Genomic DNA, 19057 nt, shown 5'->3' on the forward strand with positions numbered 1-19057 from the left:
TGTTTGAGTGTGTAATGCTGGTCACAAACTGAATAACAGGTTTGCCTCCTGCATTGAAAATATCACTTTCATGTACACAAGTGTATCAAGTACATGTACTTAAACTATGAACAGTTAAAGTACTGCTGGGCCTACACTGTTGTTACTTTATTATCAGTCGTGCAGGCGTGTAGAAACTTACTGGGATCTTGTTGTTGTAGTTGGTGCAGCTCATTTTGAACTATTTTCAACTGGACCACAGCTAAAGATTATTTTATAACTGACTGATCTGCTAATTTTTTATTGGTTGATTAACAACCAGAAAACAGTAAGAAATGCTGTCACAATTACCCAAATCAATCCTATAAAAATTAAAAGTTATTCAAATAATAAATACAAAACACAAAACAACTCTGCACATTTTGATGGTGGATCCATGAATATTTTTTTACTTTACAAATGGTTTATCAAAACAGTTGTCGATTTATTTCTGTCAACTCATTAACTGATTTTAATATGTGATGTAACTAAAGGTGTCACAGAATACCTGTTAAGTAAAAACTAAACTATTTCCCTCTGAAATGTTGTACACTAGAAGTAGTAAAGTACAGTAACTGAGTACAGATCCTTCAGTTCCACCACATAATCTTTAAAGACAGTTTATAACCCACCAACAACAGTAAAATCCAGCTTGTGTTTGAGGACATTTACCCTCCGATGAAAACCTATTTGCATACTCAACAGGTGTTAACATTATTTCCTCATTTCATCGCTGCATGTTAGTTCCTCTTCACAAACGAGCCCAGAAGCCACACATTTCAGGTTAAATGTCTCTTTAATGCGCTACAGACTTGAACAGGATTGTACTTGTTTTGTAATCAGCTCCACTGGGAGTGAGCTGAAGGGAATGACATGCAGAGCAGACGGCGGGAGACATTTTCACTCATCAATACGAAACAAGTCATCATTAAAACCAATGAGCGCACAGTTAAACGTCTTCAGGTGGCAGCACACTTTGCCTTCGTGCTCGAGTCTCAGATAAAGCTTGTTTTAGTCAGGAACTTAAAGCCTCTACAGACACAATGACTTTTCCCTGACAGTCAGTTCATTCATAAATACCCATTTGTAAATTAGCTGGTGTCCCAATAGACAACTACACTTCAGCTAAATACCTGTTCTGCCTTGATCTAAATGGAAACACTAGACAACAGAATAAATACTGACAACCGTGTCCTGGCTTCCTAAAGATTAACCCTTCACACCTTCTCTGATCCCTTTGAATCAAGTATTAAATTAAATAATTGAATAAGGATGCACATAAAATGTTCTGCATTCGTTCAACACAAGGTTTTAGCATAATCTGGCAGATGTTTTACATGCAATGGAAGCTGATAAAAGACCGACCGGCAGCTAGAACAGAAATGTGTCATTTCCCACGCAAAAACTGCTAAATATGATCAGAGGAACAGTTTTATAACTGAATCTGCGAAAGGTGCACATTTTTTTTAACGTTTTTCTTAACCGTACAAAGTCAAACAGCAGAAACTCAAAAACTTCATACTGTTACACTGAGGTGAATGTAAGGAAATGAAACTTGCGGGGACCAACATCTTCGTCTGCAAAATAAGCCATTCTTCAACGGCTGCTTCAGTCTTTGTCCCGACGTGATGTTCCCAGTTGGTTTACAGCTTTGACAGCACTTTTAATGTCGTGCCAAATTCACTGTTTGTTCCTAAAATGTCTCTATATATTCTTAATGTACACAGAAATCCTAAAATTGTCTCCCAGTTCGTCCCTGCGCTTCATTGTATGTTGGCTGTTTACACAACATCATTTTCCTGCTTCTGCTTACAAAAGCATGTAAACTTTTGCCAAGAAGATGCCCTGTCAGTTCATTAACTCTCTTTGCCTTCATTTCACAACCAACTCACTCAAACTGTCTTTGTCTTAACCCCAAAAGATGCGAAAAATAAATATTAGACTCCCACAAGACACAACAATAATATAAAGTGCTCTAAAAAGATTCCTCTGTTCCTCACCAGAAGAATGTTAGACAAGCGTTCAAAGGTAACAGTGAAGTGACAAACAACATGAAACGCAGATTAGACAGCGAAATTCACCAAACACAGCGATAGCAACAACCTGAACTCCCACTGGAGCATATATGCAACTAAGCTCAGAAGTTCATACCAGATCAACACAGTAAAAAACAAAAAATAATAAACAAAACAAATACTGCATGCACACTGCTGCTCAAATGAATCTAATGTACCGACGTCCTTGTCTGCTGCACAGAAAAATGTGTTAAAATAAATTCAAAAATAACCGGAAAAATGAGAAAGGAAAAAGTCCATTCAGTGAGTTCAAAACTGTCCTGGTTTTCCGGTAGGACTCAGCAGGAGCTTCTTTCTCCTGGAAGTCCTTTTGGAAAAGAGTACAAGCCAGAGTGCAAGTGTTTGCCTCCACTTTCCTCTTTGCTTTAACGCCTCAGGGAGCAGCAGCTTAGTTGTGACCTAAGAGAAAGAGCAAAGAAAGGCCGCATTTCCAGAGAGGTTAATCAAACATGGAAGAAGATGCACGATGTTATCAAGTTTTAAGATAAGATAAGACAAGAAAGTGCACATTGGCCTCTGGCAGGGCTGCCATCTGTCACCGGTGCTGTTCATCATTTTCATGGAAGGGATTTTTAGGCGCAGCGAGGGGCCGCAGGGTGTCCGGTTTGGGAACCACAGGATTTTGATGTTGTCCTGTTGGCTTCTTCGAGCAGCCGAGTGTGAAGCGGCTGGGATGAGAATCAGCACCTCCATATCAGAGGCCATGGTTCTCAACCGGAAAAGGTGGTCTGCCCCTTCCAGGTCGGAGGAGAGCTTCCTGCCTCAAATGGAGGAGTTCAAGTATCTTGGGGTCTTGTTCACGAGTGAGGGAAGATGGGAGCGTGAGATTGACAGGCGGATCGGTGTAGCAGCAATGCAGGAGCTCTGTCACCTGGGAGGAGCTCGGAGTAGAGCCGCTGCTCCTCCACATCGAGAGGAGCCAGTTGAGGTGGCTCGGGCTTCTGTTTCGGATGCCTCCTGGACGCCTCCCTGGGGAGGTGTTCCGGGCATGCCCCACCACGAGGAGGCCCAGAGAAAGACCCAGGACAGACTGTAGGGACTATGTCGAACGCCTTGGGGTCCACCTGGAAGAGGTGGAGGAAGTGTCCAGGGAGAGGGAAGTCTGGGCATCCCCGCTCAAGCTGCTGCCCCTACAACCCGGCTCCGGATAAAGCGGAAGAAGGTGGATGGATGGATGGATGGAAGGTAAGACGGGTCTTTTTTGGCCCCCAGTAGGGATAGCAACCATTTCACGCTTACAAAGAGTATAAGCTAAATTCATAGCATATAAATCTGTCAGTCAGATTTATCAAATATGTTTTCTTTCCATAAACCTAGCATATACTGGATATTTAGAAAAGTATATCATTCTTAAGAATAGGATTCAACTTAAATTCGTTTTTGTTATTTCCCACGGAAACCATAATAACCACATGCACTTAACAGGACTTGAATCTTCTTGACTTGAATCACAAAAAAGAAGCAGAAAGAGCATGACAGGTTCATGACGTCATAATCCACTCCAAGAGAATACAAGCTTTGTAAACGTACTGAAGCAGACACTAACCTGCAAGATATTTTGCACCAATTAACATCAACATGGAGCCCATGATGTAGAAACCCAGCGGCGCGCTGCTGAAGATACTAGTTTCACCTTTTGGACAGAAGGGAGAAACAGAAGAGCAATCAGTCCGACCAACCAGAAACCAAAGCTTCATCAGCTCAGTCAAACTGGGCAAAACAAACATAAAGATGTCTTTAACAAAACTCAGTCCAACTTGATCAATGTTTAGAAAAGTCTATACTTCATATCCATTCTTCATATCATTGAGTGTGAAGCATTATGTATGCAGCAGCTATTTCAGGTTGCTTAAACAGGCCCGCTTCTCTACAAACTCTCATAACAACACATAAGTTGATTGATCACATTTTATTTCGCACTGACCCTGCACACCATTGGCTCTCTGTGGCTGCACCACAGAGGGGAATTTTCCACTAACTGCAAAGACAGCGTGCAAGTATGTGGTGTCACAATGCCAATCGATTTAAGAAGAAAAATGAAGAGCGAGGCAGAAGTACAGGTGAAAAAGAAACTTCACAGAGGGGTGGTGCCTCACAGATACTGACAGCATGCCAAACACAATGAGCTTCAGTGTCTGCTGCAGGTGCAAACACAAACCTGCTTGTTTGTGGTCTGCAGTGTATGTGTCACTTATTTAAATAGTGAAATGCACTAACAGAACTGTGATTTGTCACCCATCACTTACATTAACAACTATTTGAGGTAGGAATCCATCAACATTTCCAGCTAACAATAATCCTGTCAGTGCATATAAACTAATACAGACTAAACACCTGAACTGATCCTTTAATATCTGGGTTCACACTTGCAGTGAGCATTCACGTTTTTGTTTCACAATTCTAACTTGACAAGCAGCACAAATATTGTGATGTAGCACTGCATACCGTTTCCATTACAAACAGGCTCCGTTGTTTCCCAGTTCATGGATTTCTGCACCGCCTTCTTCCATCGGGCATATCGAAACTCACTCTCTGCAGGTACACAGAAACACCTTAACTTTGAAGCAGCAGCTGCTGAGCACACATGTACAGGACATATTTATGCAGAAGCAGCAACTCACCGCACCTTCAGGGTTGATCTGAGGCTCGAACTTCTCTGAGGTGACTTCACTCAGGTCCTCTGGGCTCAGACTCCACACACTCACCCCCTCTGCTGCTCCTGCTGCCATCGCAGCGCCGAGAGCCGTGGTCTCAGGCATGGACGGCTTGACTGAAGATAATTAACACAGTCTTTACTTGGACATGTTCAGCTTTGGAAAACAATGGAATATGGTGTATATTTATACTGCATCTTGGCACATGATCAATAAAAAATTTCTGAAGTGATTAATTTACTGGTGTGTTACCATTTATTTCATAAGACAGCAGCAGAGGTCAGCTGGCAGCATCGAAGACTTCCACCATGTTAAAATCTACAATGTTTTCTGACATTCTTGGGCATGTACTTCACTTCTACTGTGCCGTCATAAGCAAAGAAATCACTTTTTAACAACCCCTATTTTGGGCTGCTCAAAGAAACAGTCACTGCCAGCGGTTGTTTATTATGACTGTCAACCCTGTTCCTGTGAAAGCACACCGACCCCTTTAGACTCACACAAGAAATGAACGGAAAACTTACCGACAGGGATACAGAGGATATCTGCCTGCAGCTGCATCAGCAACCTATTGGACGTCATTCCTCCGTCCACCTGGAGCTGAGTTAGCGGGATGCCGCTGTCCTGATTCATGGCGTCTAGTATCTGCATCCATACAAATATCCCAATTATTACGCAAGCTATTTTGTGAATTACACAGCAAATTTTTTGACACCAGTGTCAAATTTTGTATATAGCATTATACAAACCGGTACGGAGAGTTTTAAGGTATTTACTCTCCTCAAAGCTTGGGAAGCATTTGACAGACCTGACCTGAATACTTTTGTCTAGTGAGCAATTAGTGAGGGTGACAGCGCTTACCTCTCGCGTCTGGAAACAGACGGCTTCCAGTGCAGCAAATGCGAGGTGACTCCTGTTAGTAAATTGAGTTAACCCACAAATGATCCTGTGACACACACAAAGACGTACGTCAGCAAGCCTATGCGAAAAATTCATTATTATTCAAGTATGCCACTCCACAGAGCAGGTCTTGGTCTTACCCTCTTGCGCTGGGCTCCCAGTAAGGTGCATAAAGACCCGAAAATGCAGGAACAAAGTAACAGCCATAGGATGTACCAACTGACGCGGCCAACTTCTCTGCACAAGGACAGAAACAGAAAAGGAACAAAGACAAAGACAAGAAATCACAACCTTTAATTCTCTAAACATAAAAGAGCAGTTTTAACCTCTTTAATTGCTCTTTATTGCTTGGTGCAGCTGTATATGAACATGCTCACACAAGGTGAGGTTAAATGACCCCGCAGTCCAAAAGATGTCATGTATCTTCGGACATACCAAGCTCTTCAGATGAGCCGATGATCCCGAGATTGTCTTGCAGCCAACGAACCACAGCTCCAGCAATGGCCACAGAGCCCTGGCAAGAAGTACCGGAAAAAGAAACCAACACATTATCTGTTAAGTGAAAGAATCTCAAACATCCTCTGTTAGCTGCCAACTGCTGATTGGCTGACAAAAAACACTGCAGCTACGGCTCTAAATTCATCGACTGCCAACAGAACACAGTACGTTATGAAAGCAATGGCAGATACTGCACCTCTAGTGCATAACAGGCAGGTTTGTCCCGTCCGAGTTTGTACGCCACAGTGGTCAGGAGGCCGTGATCTGACATTACAGGCTGCAGAACAGGTAAAATAAGTGCAAATGTCACAATATGCAGCGTGAGCACCGCTTGTTTAAAATACAAATGTTCAGTAATGTACCTTGGGTCCAGTGTTTCGCAGGAGAAAGCAGCCGGTTCCATACCTGAAAGACACGATAAATCCAATTTATAGTCGAGTTTCTAACATGTGAATGCGAGTACGTAGAAAAAGCCACAGAAAGCCACTCACGTGTTTTTAGCTTGCCCGTCCTGAAAACACATCTGTCCAACAAGAGCTGCCGACTGATCCCCCAGACACTGATCGTCAAGAACACACACAGAGCCGTCAGCACGCTTCAAAGCATGTTAATCACAAGGAGACCATGCTGGACAGTAAAGGCAGAGATAAACCTACCCCTGAAATAGGGATACCTGAAAGAGCTCCAGATTTCTGTCAAAAAGAAAAGATTAACTTGTTAAAGAAGTGAACTGCATGTTTCCACACAGAAATCAGATTAAAAGAGCGCCTGTGGTATTTTCTTTCTTCTGAAATTTGTGGTAGTTTTGGTTGTAAAAGCCTTGGAGATGTCTACAACTATGAAAACATTCCCTTAAGTTGTTTATGAATGTGCTTTTTTTTCCAGACAAGATTAGAAACTTGAAGCTATGCATACACATTTATAGTCACAATAACAGAAGTTCCACGTATGATGAGTCATTAACAGCAAAACATCACACTGAGTCACTATGAGCAACAGCCTCACCCTGACAACAACACAGGGAATTACTCATTATTTGACTACAAAAAGCCAAATAACTAAAATGTACCGAGTTTAATTCTACCACAAGTCAAGCTTTCTTACAGTAAAGCTTAGTGTAACAGTGATGGGGAAAACGAGGGCAAGCGTGACCCTGCGTAGATCAAAATGTCTTCACTCTGACGTCGCTTTTGTTAGAAGTTCAAAGACAGGACGTACAGTTGGGTGAATAAAAAAGTTCCAAAGAGTGAAGAGATTTGGGAGACGTGATGGGGCTGCAGTAGAGGGTGACGGATGGACGGTCGGTCGGGAAAAGCTGCATGCGTCATTAACAACCAGTCGAGTAACATGCCACAACAGAAGCAGTGAGGGACAGCGACCATCCAACAGAGCACAGTACATTTCCAACAGAGCTCATGTCTGTGTGTGAGTGTGAATCTCTTGTGAATATGCAGGATGAAATAATAATAATAGTTTATTTTCCATAACATTACAACTTCTCTGGAGTTAAGTGTCTGGCTACACGGCACACATAAATAGGATTCCTAACAGGACGCCTTTTGAGTTGGTTTGCTGCAGCATGCGCCAGGAGGAAAGTGCTAATAATAACTTAGGACTCTGCTGTGGGTCGAATATAAAACGTTAAACTTCACCTTCTACCTACATCTAATCCAAGTCTGCACTTATTATTATAATACGCACTGACTTGCACTGGCTCCCAAAAGCTGCTGGGCTGCAGTACAGGTCACAAAGCCCCCTCCATGTATGGAGCCCCCTCCCTCTCCCTACAGTATGTTAGCAGATGCTGCAAACTAAATTACCAAAGATGGATTCTGTCATTTTAGGTACTTCTTATCAGGCTCCTGTATGTTCGAGTGTTAGTTCTTAGATAAGTTTGATTTTAATTAGTTATTTGCGCCTATAAAAACATAAGAGTTGTCATGACTGACAGCTGAGTCCTGCTCCTGATTGAGTCAGACGGGTGTATGGGTGGGGACTCGCCCTCGCAGTTCCACCGCCTGATCGCTAACGCACAGACTCTGGCTCCAAATTATGTCATCAGTAGGGATGGACCAATTATCTGGGCTGACATTCAGTATTTACTTACTACTTACAGTTGTGTATCTAAATTTATTTCAACAAGGAGGCCACACATTTCGTGAGAAAACGACAGACCGTGACATTTAACTGAGATATCAGCCTTCGTATGAATCTTGGAAATGCACTGTGTGATGGAGAATTTGTTTTGGCCGTGGAGAAGCAGGATGGGTTAATTCTGCATGGTGACGGGAAAACAGTGATGGCAAGTATTACTTACCCGGCTAGAACATATTTTCTACCAGTGAGAGAAGAGAGACAATGGCACACACACAAAAAAATGCCTAAAAGAATTTCTCAGTCAACATTCATGCACTTAGAACAGTCTGAAAGCACGCTAACTGAAAAAAACACAAAAAAACACAAACAAACAAAAAAAAAATCCAAACTCTCTATTATCTTATTAGTGGCCTGTTGCACAAGACATTCCATTATTTAAAACACAAACACTAGAGCCACACAATGAAATCATTAGGATAAAAAGTTCATATAAACACTTGAAGTGAAAGGCGACTTTCTAGACTTGGCAAGGTATTAAAGGATTTATCCATGCTTACCATGAGGCCATATATTTCTGAGGAACTCCTCACTCGGGGCAAGATCTCCATTGGAATACCAAAATATCTGATGGTAATCAGAAACACAATAACTAAGCCAGTTCCACTTTCCTTTCCGTTTCATTCCACACATTATTTGTTCCAATAAAAAGATCTTCTGAAACTATTCTATGGCTTTTAACAAATTCAACATCAGTAAAAATGAGGCACTGTGCAGTTTCAGTGTTGTGTTTCAGTGTTTCAGTGGTTGTGATTTGACAGAAATGAAGACAGCTGCCGTACTTGCACAGTTCTGGGTCCCAGTCCATAGTGTGAATGTTAAACAGCATGGTTCTGCTGGCGTTGGTCACATCTGTGCAGTGGACTCCGCCTGACTTCCCACCTGTCAGACACTGTGGGATGGACATCAAAAATACGCTAAAAATCTCACTGAGCATTCAAACGACTTCTGTAGATGAGCTGAGGCAGCTCAGTGTTTTCTTACCCAAATGAGCCAGGAGTCCACGGTGCCGAACATGGCGCGGTGAGACACGACGGCTTCGCGGACCTCGTCCACGTTGTCCATCAGCCAGCGGAGTTTCACTGCGCTGAAGTAAGTGCTGATCGGGAGCCCCGTTTTGTGCTGCAGGGTGACAACGATGTAAACGACATCAAACAAACGCATAGGAATAAAGCTCATTCACTGAGACTATCAGGGATTTAAAAAAATTAAAAAACAACCACGATGACAAACAGAGTGATGGAAAGCAAAACCGCACAAAAGAAGAAGAGGAGCTCACCTTCAGGTGGTTCTTATTCCTTCCCGGGGTTTTGTTAATGAGACGTTCGACTGTTGATTGAGTCCGCAGGTCCAGCCAAACTGAACAGAAACACTGCAGTTAATTCACAGCAGCAACGAAGGGAAACGCCACAAAGATCGACTGAGTACGTAGAGTCAAAACTTTACCGATTGCATTGTAGAGAGGCTCCCCTGTCTCTTTGTCCCACACAAGCGTGGTCTCTCTTTGGTTGGTCACTCCAATAGCTAGACAGATTCAAGCAACGAGTTCCAGAGATTTTAGACCACGAAACACACCGCTGACATGAATGAAACTGAGCGCTTGGAGAGGCCGTAGCCTCACGTCTGCAGACCTTTAATGTTTGAGATGTCTATGTTCAGCTGGGTGAGTTTTTCACACGTCCGCTCCATGCACTCGTACACCGACTGCAGAATTTCTTTGGGGTCCTCCTCCACCCATCTGAAAATCACAACAAATCAGAGTTACACATTTCTTAACTGTGTGTGTGAATGTGCGTGGATGCGTGCATCGCATCCTTACCCTTCTTTGGGGAAGCTCTGCTTGATCTCCACCTGATGATGGCTGAGGAGCTCTGCTGTTTTTGAATTAAACACCTTCAAAGAGAGAAAACAGCACAAGAGAACGAAGTCAGCTGACCACGCTGCACTTCATTATTCATTTGTCCGTGGAAAACTGACTGAGCCTGAAGTCTCTCTAATGCTGCATAAGGCCTTCTTTTTGGCAATTCAGAAATTCCCCATAATGGTGGGATGCAAACTGGTATCCTTTTAAAAGCCAAACCTGCTTGTTGACACTCCAGGGTATTGTCTTTCAAATCGAACAATGCCTTTGTGTAAAGGTATGATCCTTGTCACTTTTTTTGACAGTAATTACAGCGACAATCTGCATTTCTCTGCCAGACCTGACTTTCCACTGCAGCGCAGCCATGTTTTCACTTTTGACACATTTGCAGGCTTTTCTCACACAGCAGCAGTGATGTCGCTGTACAAGGCAGGTATCAGCTTTTCACGGTACAATTATCACAGCTAAAAATACTTCGGCACATGTCACGTGACATTTACCAAATCCAAATGAGAAGTCACAGAGGGTGATTAAGCACTGTAAAGTCAAATTAATTTTTACTTCATTCTTTCAATAAAATGTCGAACCAAATGTTGAAGGTTTGAAGTTACCCTTGAGGTTAGAAAGCAAAAGTTGACTTGAGCCATCCGTGACAGCCATCTGTCATGGTTTTGGGTTTCTGACATTTTGACGTGACTCACACCAATGAAACTCTTGGCTCTAAACTATCAGCCACACCACAATATAAATCAAAGCGTCTGTTCTTTCTATTCTGCAAGCTGGAAAAACAAAAGCAAAAGGTGAACTGGGTGGGACTCATGCAATTATTAGAAAGATGTCCTCTGAAAACTAACTAAATCTTAAAGAAGGATGAAAACCTGACTTAATGTTAACCAAGAGGATTAAATTTTCAACTAATGGTCACTGCAGGATCTTATGGTCTCTCACTCAGCTGCTGCCCGAGGAACATGTGATTGAATGTTTTGATTTAGCAGCGAAAAGGTAAACAAACAATTCTTATAAAGAAATAAAAGAGGCGTCGACGCCTTGATATCGCAATACAGCAGTTTTACAAATGAAATTCCGCACGACGACATTAAACCATGTGCTTCTAGTGTAAGAGTTACAACCAGAGGGCGATTTGGTCACCTTCAGGAGTGTTCAACGATGTTAAAAGTATCATCATCATTTGGGAAGTAAAGTTATTCACTGACAGCTTCAGATAACACTGCTCGTTCAGTAACGTTAAAACAAGACATAACACCGGTTACAACGCGTCTCTGTGCTTGCAAGACGAGATGTTCAATGGTCAACAAAGAACCAAAGCTTGAAAAATCACCCAAGGACACCGCCGGCTTTAACACGTTTATGAGCCGCACATTACATGGGAACCCCTTGCTAGCACTGCGGACAGTCTGTCTTACCAGAAACCGAGTGGAGCTCGTCCCTTGGTCGATAGCAGCAACCAGCGGTCCCAGCATTATCCGGTGTGAGGACGCGGCCATGGTGCCGTTCATGAGATGCTCTGGAGCTTCGGCACCGAACTGGTCGTGAATCCAATTACTACCACCGGCAAAGCGGCTCAAGCTCAGCCAAAGACGGGCGGTGGGTCAGTCGCGGAATGCAAGCGTAACGTTCGTCGCGGCGTGTGGTGATGACGCAACCAGCTGTGAGGTTGGTTGTCGTTTGCTTTTCACTTTCAATCATCAAATGCAGGTGTACTTTTTTTAAAAAAATTAAGAAATGCTTTCACGTACTGCAAATGTGTCTCTGTCGCAGTAAGCACTGTGAAATAAAATTTTCACTCAACATAAAAGGTCAGTTTGTGTAAAACTCGTGTTCTTATGAGGATATATACACACATTTTACAAGATCACCACTGTTTCGGATTTTTCCTCACATACGTGCATGATAAGTAGTGGATTCTGAACCATGAGTTTCATCGGGAGGGCAAAAGGGTAAGTTCCCATACCGGGAGTCGAACCCGGGCCGCCTGGGTGAAAACCAGGAATCCTAACCGCTAGACCATATGGGACAATGTAACAGTGTCTCATACATATTTGCTACATATTTTCTCAAATTTACTACTACGTTGCAACCTACGTTCATCTCACTGAATTGTTTTATAGAACTGATATCAGCTGATACCATGCTTACATATTACATGTTGGTATTTGATTTTAATACATGTAAACTACCTTTCCCACTTGGACATAGCTCAGATCTCATTTTAGGGACTTTGTGGTGAGGTTGGGCGTGCGTAAGGGTTATTCTACAGAAACGGGAGCTTGTTTTCTGTCATTTGTCATTTCTCTGTGAATCCACTTCAGGGTTCATCTATGCGGCGACTGGTGATGACGCCATCATTAACGGACAGTGTTGTCATTCTGGAAATGTGGGAAGCGTCTCTGTCTGTTTTTGGATCGTTTAAAATTCTTTGTTGTTGATTCAACCACCAAGAGGTCCAATGTAAGTTATAAGATTCACTCAGAGACTTACGACGTGCAGAACATTCAGTTAAATAATCAACCCTGTGCAGGAATTCATTCAATTAGCCGTGTTAGCTGCCCAGGCTAAAGGTAGTCCAATTCACTTATGTTTTTCAGCTAATGACAGTTTCTTGCGTTTTCAGGGCTGACTACTGGAAATCGCAACCAAGGAAATTCTGTCAGTACTGCAAGTGCTGGATTGCTGACAATAAGCCTGTGAGTGGGCCAAGGATGTAAAGCTCTTGTTGCTGAGGACAGAAGCAGTACGTGTTATGCTAATGTTTCTCCTCATGTTTGTTTTGATCTGCAGAGCATCGAGTTCCACGAAAGAGGCAAGAACCACAAAGAAAATGTGGCTGCAAAAATCTCAGAGGTAGTAACACTTATTGTTTTTCTCTCTGTGCTGGAGCCAGGTCCACCCATCAGCAGTGAAATGCTGCCTACTTCTAATTTAACACGATATATCTCCAGAATAAATGAAGCTAAAGAAGAAGTGTTATACTTAAAACGTTATAACATATGATTAATTGTGAACCTGGACTTTAGGTCATGCTGGGACAGTTAACCGCCCATGTGATTCTCCAACTCCTAGTTGATTCAAACTCATACAGTTGTCCACAGCATTACATGGTTAGAAAAGACAGATTGTACCTAATTTATAGTCACTAATAAAGGCTCTCAGTGACACACACGCAGGCATGAATACTAACAGCTGAGAAAACCTTGCTGGTCTTGGCACTGCTCTCATGACTGGCAGGAGAGATAAGGCCCAGACGTCCCTCTCTCTGACTCTAAAGCTCTTTTCTCATTGGCTAGTGGACACTGTCACTCATCTCTTCCTATCTTTCTCTGTACAGATTAAAAAGAAGAGCATTGAGAAGGCGAAACAGGAGGAACGCATGTCTAAAGAGTTCGCAGCAATGGAGGAGGCTGCGCTGAAGGCATATCAGGAAGATCTGAAGAGGATGGAAAGGGAGGCAGCAGGTAATATTTTGACGCTTTATTGACATAATGTGTGACATGTGGGCTACTCAAGATGCTCTTTGATAACCTTTTTAAATTATGTGCTTTTGTGGTAGGATCAGTTTCACCAACCCAAACAACCACACAGCCACAACCTCAGGCAAAACCTCAGGTGAAACAGCAGGCCAAAAAACAGCAAAAAAAGGGGAAAACAAGCAAGAAGCCCAGAGACCAAACAGAAGTGCAGGTTTGGGTTGAAGGACAGACAGATGATGGACACACGTACTATTACAACACAATAACTGGAGGTGGGAATAACCTGAGACACTTGAAACTGTCTTGTACATCAACATATAACATACGATGTTTTTGTACTTTTTTAATGCTGATTCTTTTCATCTTGTTTGTGGTATTAAGTTGTCTTATTTGTATTTTAACTACAGAATCTCAGTGGGACAAACCAGACGATTTCCAGGGAGAAACCTCAGCCTCTGCACAGCCTGTACAGACTGAGGTTAAATTATTTTTTAGTTTCTGTTCATTTTTGGCATATTAATTTTTGTTTAAATAAGGTAACATGCCCTGTTGGTTGATAATAACACCCATTTCTATGTTACTATCATGTTTCTCTTTAGGGGTCTTCAGGTTGTCCTTGGATGGAAGCTGTCAGTCCTGATGGTTATACATATTACTACAACACAGAGACAGGAGGTGGAATGATTATCACTGAATTCATTTATTTCTTTGAGTCTTTCTTTTATGGAGGTATTGTACTGGAATCACACACTTTATCTTCCTCACCTCTCAGAGTCCAGCTGGGAGAAGCCAGTAGACTTTCCCTCCAACGTGGCATCTGGATCTGTAATCGAAGGAGAGGCAGAGAGTCAGGATGAGCCATCAACCCCACAGCCAGAGCCGCTCTCAGGAGGAGAGGAGAGCTCCAACGGGGCCTCGGCTCCCCAGGAACCTGAAGTCCCTGAAGAAGCCAGCAAGCAGTCCACAGTCCCAAAGATCAGCTTCAGGGTGAGAGCAGTCTTGGCAATCCATGAGAATTAGTAAAGGAAAAAGTAAAAAGTGGAGATCTCACAGTTTTCCTCCCTTGTTTTTTGTTTTCAGAAAAGGAAAGCCGAGGCTGAGCCCTCAGAAGAGGAGGCTGAAGATAAAGTCGGAGATGACGCTCCTAAAGAGGACGCTGCAGAGACAAAAAAAGAGGAAATGGTCCAAAGCATGACGGCTGAACCGGAGAAAGAGGAAGAAAAGGTCACGCCAAGTGCGACACAAGCTAAAAGGCCGAAAGCCGCAAATCCCTATGGAGTCTGGGAACAGATCCAGGAGGAGAAGGATCCATAGTAAGTGCTGTTTGAATGGTTGATTGGGATATGACAGACCATGAAGTGAAGCGCAGCTGACAAACCTTGATAGCGTCTGGATATGTTTGTCAGAAAGGCTTTAACTGTTTTCTTTTCTTTTCTCCCCAGTGCCAGCGTGGACTTACAGTTGCCCCAGGTGGAGGGAAGCACGGCTGGGGCTCCAACCGACCTGCCGCCAGAGCCAAAGCCGAAGTTCAAGGAACGCATCATCACCTCCCTCGGGGAGGAAGGCGGACCCGCTTCATTCAGAAAAAACAAGACACAGAACGGCAAAGCCAGGAGCCTCCGACAGAGAGACAGCGATGACTAAACCGAACGCAGAACAGCTACAAGGCACAATGCAGCAGAATAAGACTTTTACACAAATAAAATTTCTTCCCAGGAACTTTATGACGTGCCGTTTTGATTTTTGATGTGTATTAAACATATTAGTTGTTTCTTTTTAAATAACACCCACAAATCAATTTTCAACTTTTTTGTGTACTGAGGTCTGTCTTGACGAAAGTGTGCAAACTCTTTTGTAGTCATATCTCACATATACATTATTGTCAGCATCCTGTTGTGATCATTTTATTACTTTCTGCATGTAGGGCAGTAAACACAGAACTGAACCTACACAGAGCAACTCAGATAACTTTGTGTGTTTTACATATCTGTATTTTTTTACTAGTATAAAAGTTCTGAAAAACTAGTAAGGTGCCCTTGTGGAAACATCATTGCGATATTTGTTGTTTGTATACTTTCATAAAGCAGTATGGATAGAAGAAGTGATTAAAGATGGGAAAACCGGAATGTCATCATTTTGTTGCTGTCGAAGATTTAACTGAATAAATTATGACCCAAATTAATTTCACAAACATAGCAACAAGTTCAGACTCGTGCAGAAAACAGACAGCTGGTCAGCTGGCACACACATGCAGGGTGTGACCTGCTTGCATTAAGCTGATAGGTGGTTTCACCGCACCCTGATGGCCGAAGAACCACGAGGAAAATAAACAATAAACAGCACTGGGGTCTGTTTACATTCAGTGTAGAAAGACTCAGACAAACAAATTCCCACTTGGTGCAACAGTGCTAAAAATATAATTATGAAATACTGTAATAGATATGGCTTTAGCTGTCTGAATATTAAAATACTGTTAGGGCGTGCAGCGTTTAAATTTTAAAACTCTGATAAGCCGGTGTACTTAGTTTATTCAGAAACTGAGCCTCAACTTAAAACTTACTCCTAATATATTTCAAAATATTAATAATTTAAAATAAATATTACTCATTGACATAAAATACATAATTTAATACTTTATTACAAAAATAAAACCCTCTGAGCTGAATTGGGAGTGAGCTGCAGTTTGTCTTACATTCCATCATATGAATATTGCACAAGCACAAATTGCAATATTAATACTAAAATAAAACATTTCAGCCCTGGGAAAACCGCAGGCTGAAAGACATGTTGAACAAATCCACTAAATGACGTACTGCGTGTTCAGTCATGGGTGTCAGTCTGACTCCGGGGTTTTCGGATTGCTCCTGCTGTTGTTCTCCACCACCTCCAGAAGAGCCTCCATCTCTCCGTGTTTCAGTACATCGCAGATCAAGTCATGAAGAGGCTCCCCTCCTCTCATGAACTCCTGTACATGGAGTAATAACATTACAATTCAACTGGGGTTGCTGGTTGAAAATGACAAGAAAACCCATAGATCTAACAGTTTCTCATGATTCATTGAGGATTTGGACCAACTGACACTGCCTTAATATCTAACCTTAATGTCTCGACTACAATATCCGGTCCTGTGGTCTGTGACACGATCCTGGCTGAAGTTGTAGGTGCGAATCCTCTCTGATTGAGTGCGTGTGCCCACCTGTGGGTCGGGGCAGGGGAGGGAGAAGACATAATTTAATAAGCACAACGATCAGTCAGTGTGAGGTTCATTTTCCTGGTGAAGGCAGCAGAAAGTGTATTGGATTAAAAAAGGTTTGACTTGCAGTGTGAAATCGAGTGAGGGGTTTTCACCGACCTGCTGCTTTCGAGCTCTCTGTCTCTGCTCGGTCTCTTTACCCATCATGCTCTGGTACAGCCTGGCTCTCAGCACACACATGGCCGTGTCTCTGTTTTGCAACTGAGAGCGGCTCTGCTGACACTCGGCTGTTACGCCTGTTGAAATAACCATGAAAACGGATGTTGATAATGAACTTTCTCACAATATGCCAGAAGGAGTCTGGAGCAGCATCAGAACTTTTACCAGTAGGAAGATGAACAATGCGCACTGCGCTGTCCGTCGTGTTGACACTTTGGCCACCAGCACCTCGAGACCGGAACGTGTCAATGCGAAGATCCTTTGGATCGATGTGGATGTCAAACTATGAACGAAAGAGAACAGAGGCTCTTCAATCACACTAGACCGATGGAAAACCAGGTGCTGAAGAGATGAAGAGAGAAAGTACCTCCACTGGCTCAGGCAGGACGATGACAGTCATGGTTCCTGTGTGGATACGCTGCATCCTGGAGGAGAGGCCCACCTCAGGGATCCTTTGCACCCGATGTGTTCCTCCTTCGTGCTTAAGGTGTCTGTACACATTCTCACCGGCTATTCTTGCTGCTGCATGGTGCAAACCACCTGAAGCAAACAGCCATATAAGCACAGCTGGAGCTAATAACGTTGGGAAGAAGTGTTTGATGAGCTAATTTTCACAAAAATATGACTTACCATACTCTGCATTTGTGTAGTTCAAAACCTCAAAGTCCCAGTTCTTGTAAGAGGCATAACCCTGGTACATGTCAAACATTTCTCTGGTGAACTGCTGGCAGATGTCACCTGAAACCACACACACGGATTCAGGAGTCAGAAACAGAGCAGGAAGTTAATTAAAAATCAGGAGTCTGACGATCTTCAAGTTAGCAGAAAGTGAAAAAATAGTCTGCATCCTTTCATACCTCCCGTTGTTCGTCCTGATACAACCTCCAGCAGAACATTACTGGAGTCGAGAGGGTCAGAGGGCACGAGAAATGTGATCAACTGGAAAGCAGATACGCTCATTTAACATAAAATGTCCTACAACACATTTCTGCTACCATTCAAACACTCCTCTGTGTTCTTACGTCTTTTCTTAAGGCCAAAATCTTGTGGGAAATTTGGGCTTCCTCATCTTTCAACAGTTCGGTCAATTGTTCGTCTTCGTCTTTGGTACCAGCTGAACCTGCAGTCAGGGAGAATGCAGAAGGTGGGATTTGCATTCAAAGATATTTTGATGCTATCTGCAACTTGAGAGTGATCTCATATAAGTAAAGACAAATCAGGTAATTTACAGCATGAAATACATGATGGACGCTCTGACAAGAGTAAAAGTTATCTGTATAAGGACATGGACATCAATTGTACATGCAACCAGCTGTTTGTGATTAAACGTGTAAGCTGGGGGAAAAAAGATATTCCAATGCTGTTTAAGACCTCATTACCAAAGATTTTCCTACATTTTATATTCTGACAACTGTCACTGACAAAAATATATATATATACTCACTATGCAGAAGTGAAAGAACTTCCTCGAGGTCTTTCAGGGCTTGTTCAATCATCTCAAACACATTTGCCAGAGGCAGCAGCTCTGTGTTTCTCTTTATAAGCACTTTCCTATCTGCCTCGATGAGCTGTGCGTGCTGTAACTTATGGCTGATGTCTCTGTACTCCTCCATGAGCTGCTGAAGATACCTCTGAACAGACTCATTCTTATACAGGTCCCCCACACCACTGTGGCAGAGGCGTTTCGCTGCTACTGTACCCCTATACTGCACCTCTGACATGCTAGCATATTTCAGATTGCTGTGTCCTGTGAGTGTCCTCCATCCTCCTCCTCCTCCTCCTCCTCCTCTTCTTCCTCTGCTGCTGTACGCTGCACGGCAGCATAAAGTGCACAGCCGAAACCAGCGACTGACGAGCATCTGAATGCATTCAGAGAGCCACGAGTAAAGTGACAAAATACCCACGAGTGCTGCTCAACTGTTTACACTGACTGTCGGGGATCAGTGGCAGCCGTGCGAGAGACCGGAAGTAGTTAGGGGGACGAGGTCGAGGAGACG

General features: G+C 42.9%; 3 protein-coding genes and 1 non-coding gene across 5 annotated transcripts; 1 reads left to right on the forward strand and 3 right to left on the reverse strand.

Moving 5' to 3' along the window:
- Positions 1-795: 795 nt before the first annotated feature.
- On the reverse strand, positions 796-11826 carry gk (glycerol kinase). Of its 2 annotated transcripts, none has more exons than XR_006842584.1 (20): positions 11585-11826; positions 10119-10192; positions 9931-10037; positions 9746-9823; positions 9579-9658; positions 9284-9421; positions 9082-9191; positions 8800-8866; positions 6802-6837; positions 6637-6704; positions 6508-6550; positions 6342-6422; positions 6083-6161; positions 5788-5884; positions 5609-5693; positions 5272-5392; positions 4715-4863; positions 4539-4625; positions 3640-3726; positions 796-2492 (listed from the first exon to the last, which is right to left on the reverse strand). XR_006842584.1 is itself a non-coding variant. In XM_046381732.1 (20 exons), exons 1-20 carry the CDS (start codon positions 11675-11677, stop codon positions 2482-2484), a joined length of 1686 nt encoding a protein of 561 aa, XP_046237688.1. In that variant the 5' UTR covers positions 11678-11826; the 3' UTR covers positions 796-2481. The 2 variants fall into 2 exon arrangements, 1 of the variants encoding a protein (XP_046237688.1); XM_046381732.1 differs by having other exon boundaries at positions 4720-4863.
- Positions 11827-12123: 297 nt separating this feature from the next.
- On the reverse strand, positions 12124-12195 carry trnae-uuc. Its single transcript has one exon. It is a non-coding gene; the product is annotated as a tRNA-Glu (tRNA).
- A 278-nt stretch (positions 12196-12473) lies between these two features.
- On the forward strand, positions 12474-15779 carry wbp4 (WW domain binding protein 4). Its single transcript, XM_046382595.1, has 10 exons — positions 12474-12629; positions 12793-12865; positions 12960-13022; positions 13507-13633; positions 13729-13920; positions 14056-14126; positions 14248-14323; positions 14421-14635; positions 14729-14961; positions 15091-15779. Coding segments are annotated over exons 1-10 (1254 nt in total). The 5' UTR covers positions 12474-12627; the 3' UTR covers positions 15293-15779.
- mtrf1 (mitochondrial translational release factor 1) lies at positions 13635-19055 on the reverse strand. The gene is made up of 11 exons (XM_046382594.1): positions 18505-19055; positions 18083-18180; positions 17918-17999; positions 17691-17798; positions 17428-17600; positions 17226-17343; positions 17001-17137; positions 16746-16844; positions 16462-16613; positions 14414-14471; positions 13635-14303 (listed from the first exon to the last, which is right to left on the reverse strand). Exons 1-9 carry the CDS (start codon positions 18917-18919, stop codon positions 16482-16484), a joined length of 1362 nt encoding a protein of 453 aa, XP_046238550.1. The 5' UTR covers positions 18920-19055; the 3' UTR covers positions 13635-14303; positions 14414-14471; positions 16462-16481.
- Between the last annotated feature and the right edge of the window lie 2 nt (positions 19056-19057).

The sequence above is a fragment of the Scatophagus argus genome, chromosome 24 (assembly GCF_020382885.2).
Source record: "Scatophagus argus isolate fScaArg1 chromosome 24, fScaArg1.pri, whole genome shotgun sequence".
In the NCBI taxonomy this organism is placed as follows: Eukaryota; Metazoa; Chordata; class Actinopteri; family Scatophagidae; genus Scatophagus; species Scatophagus argus.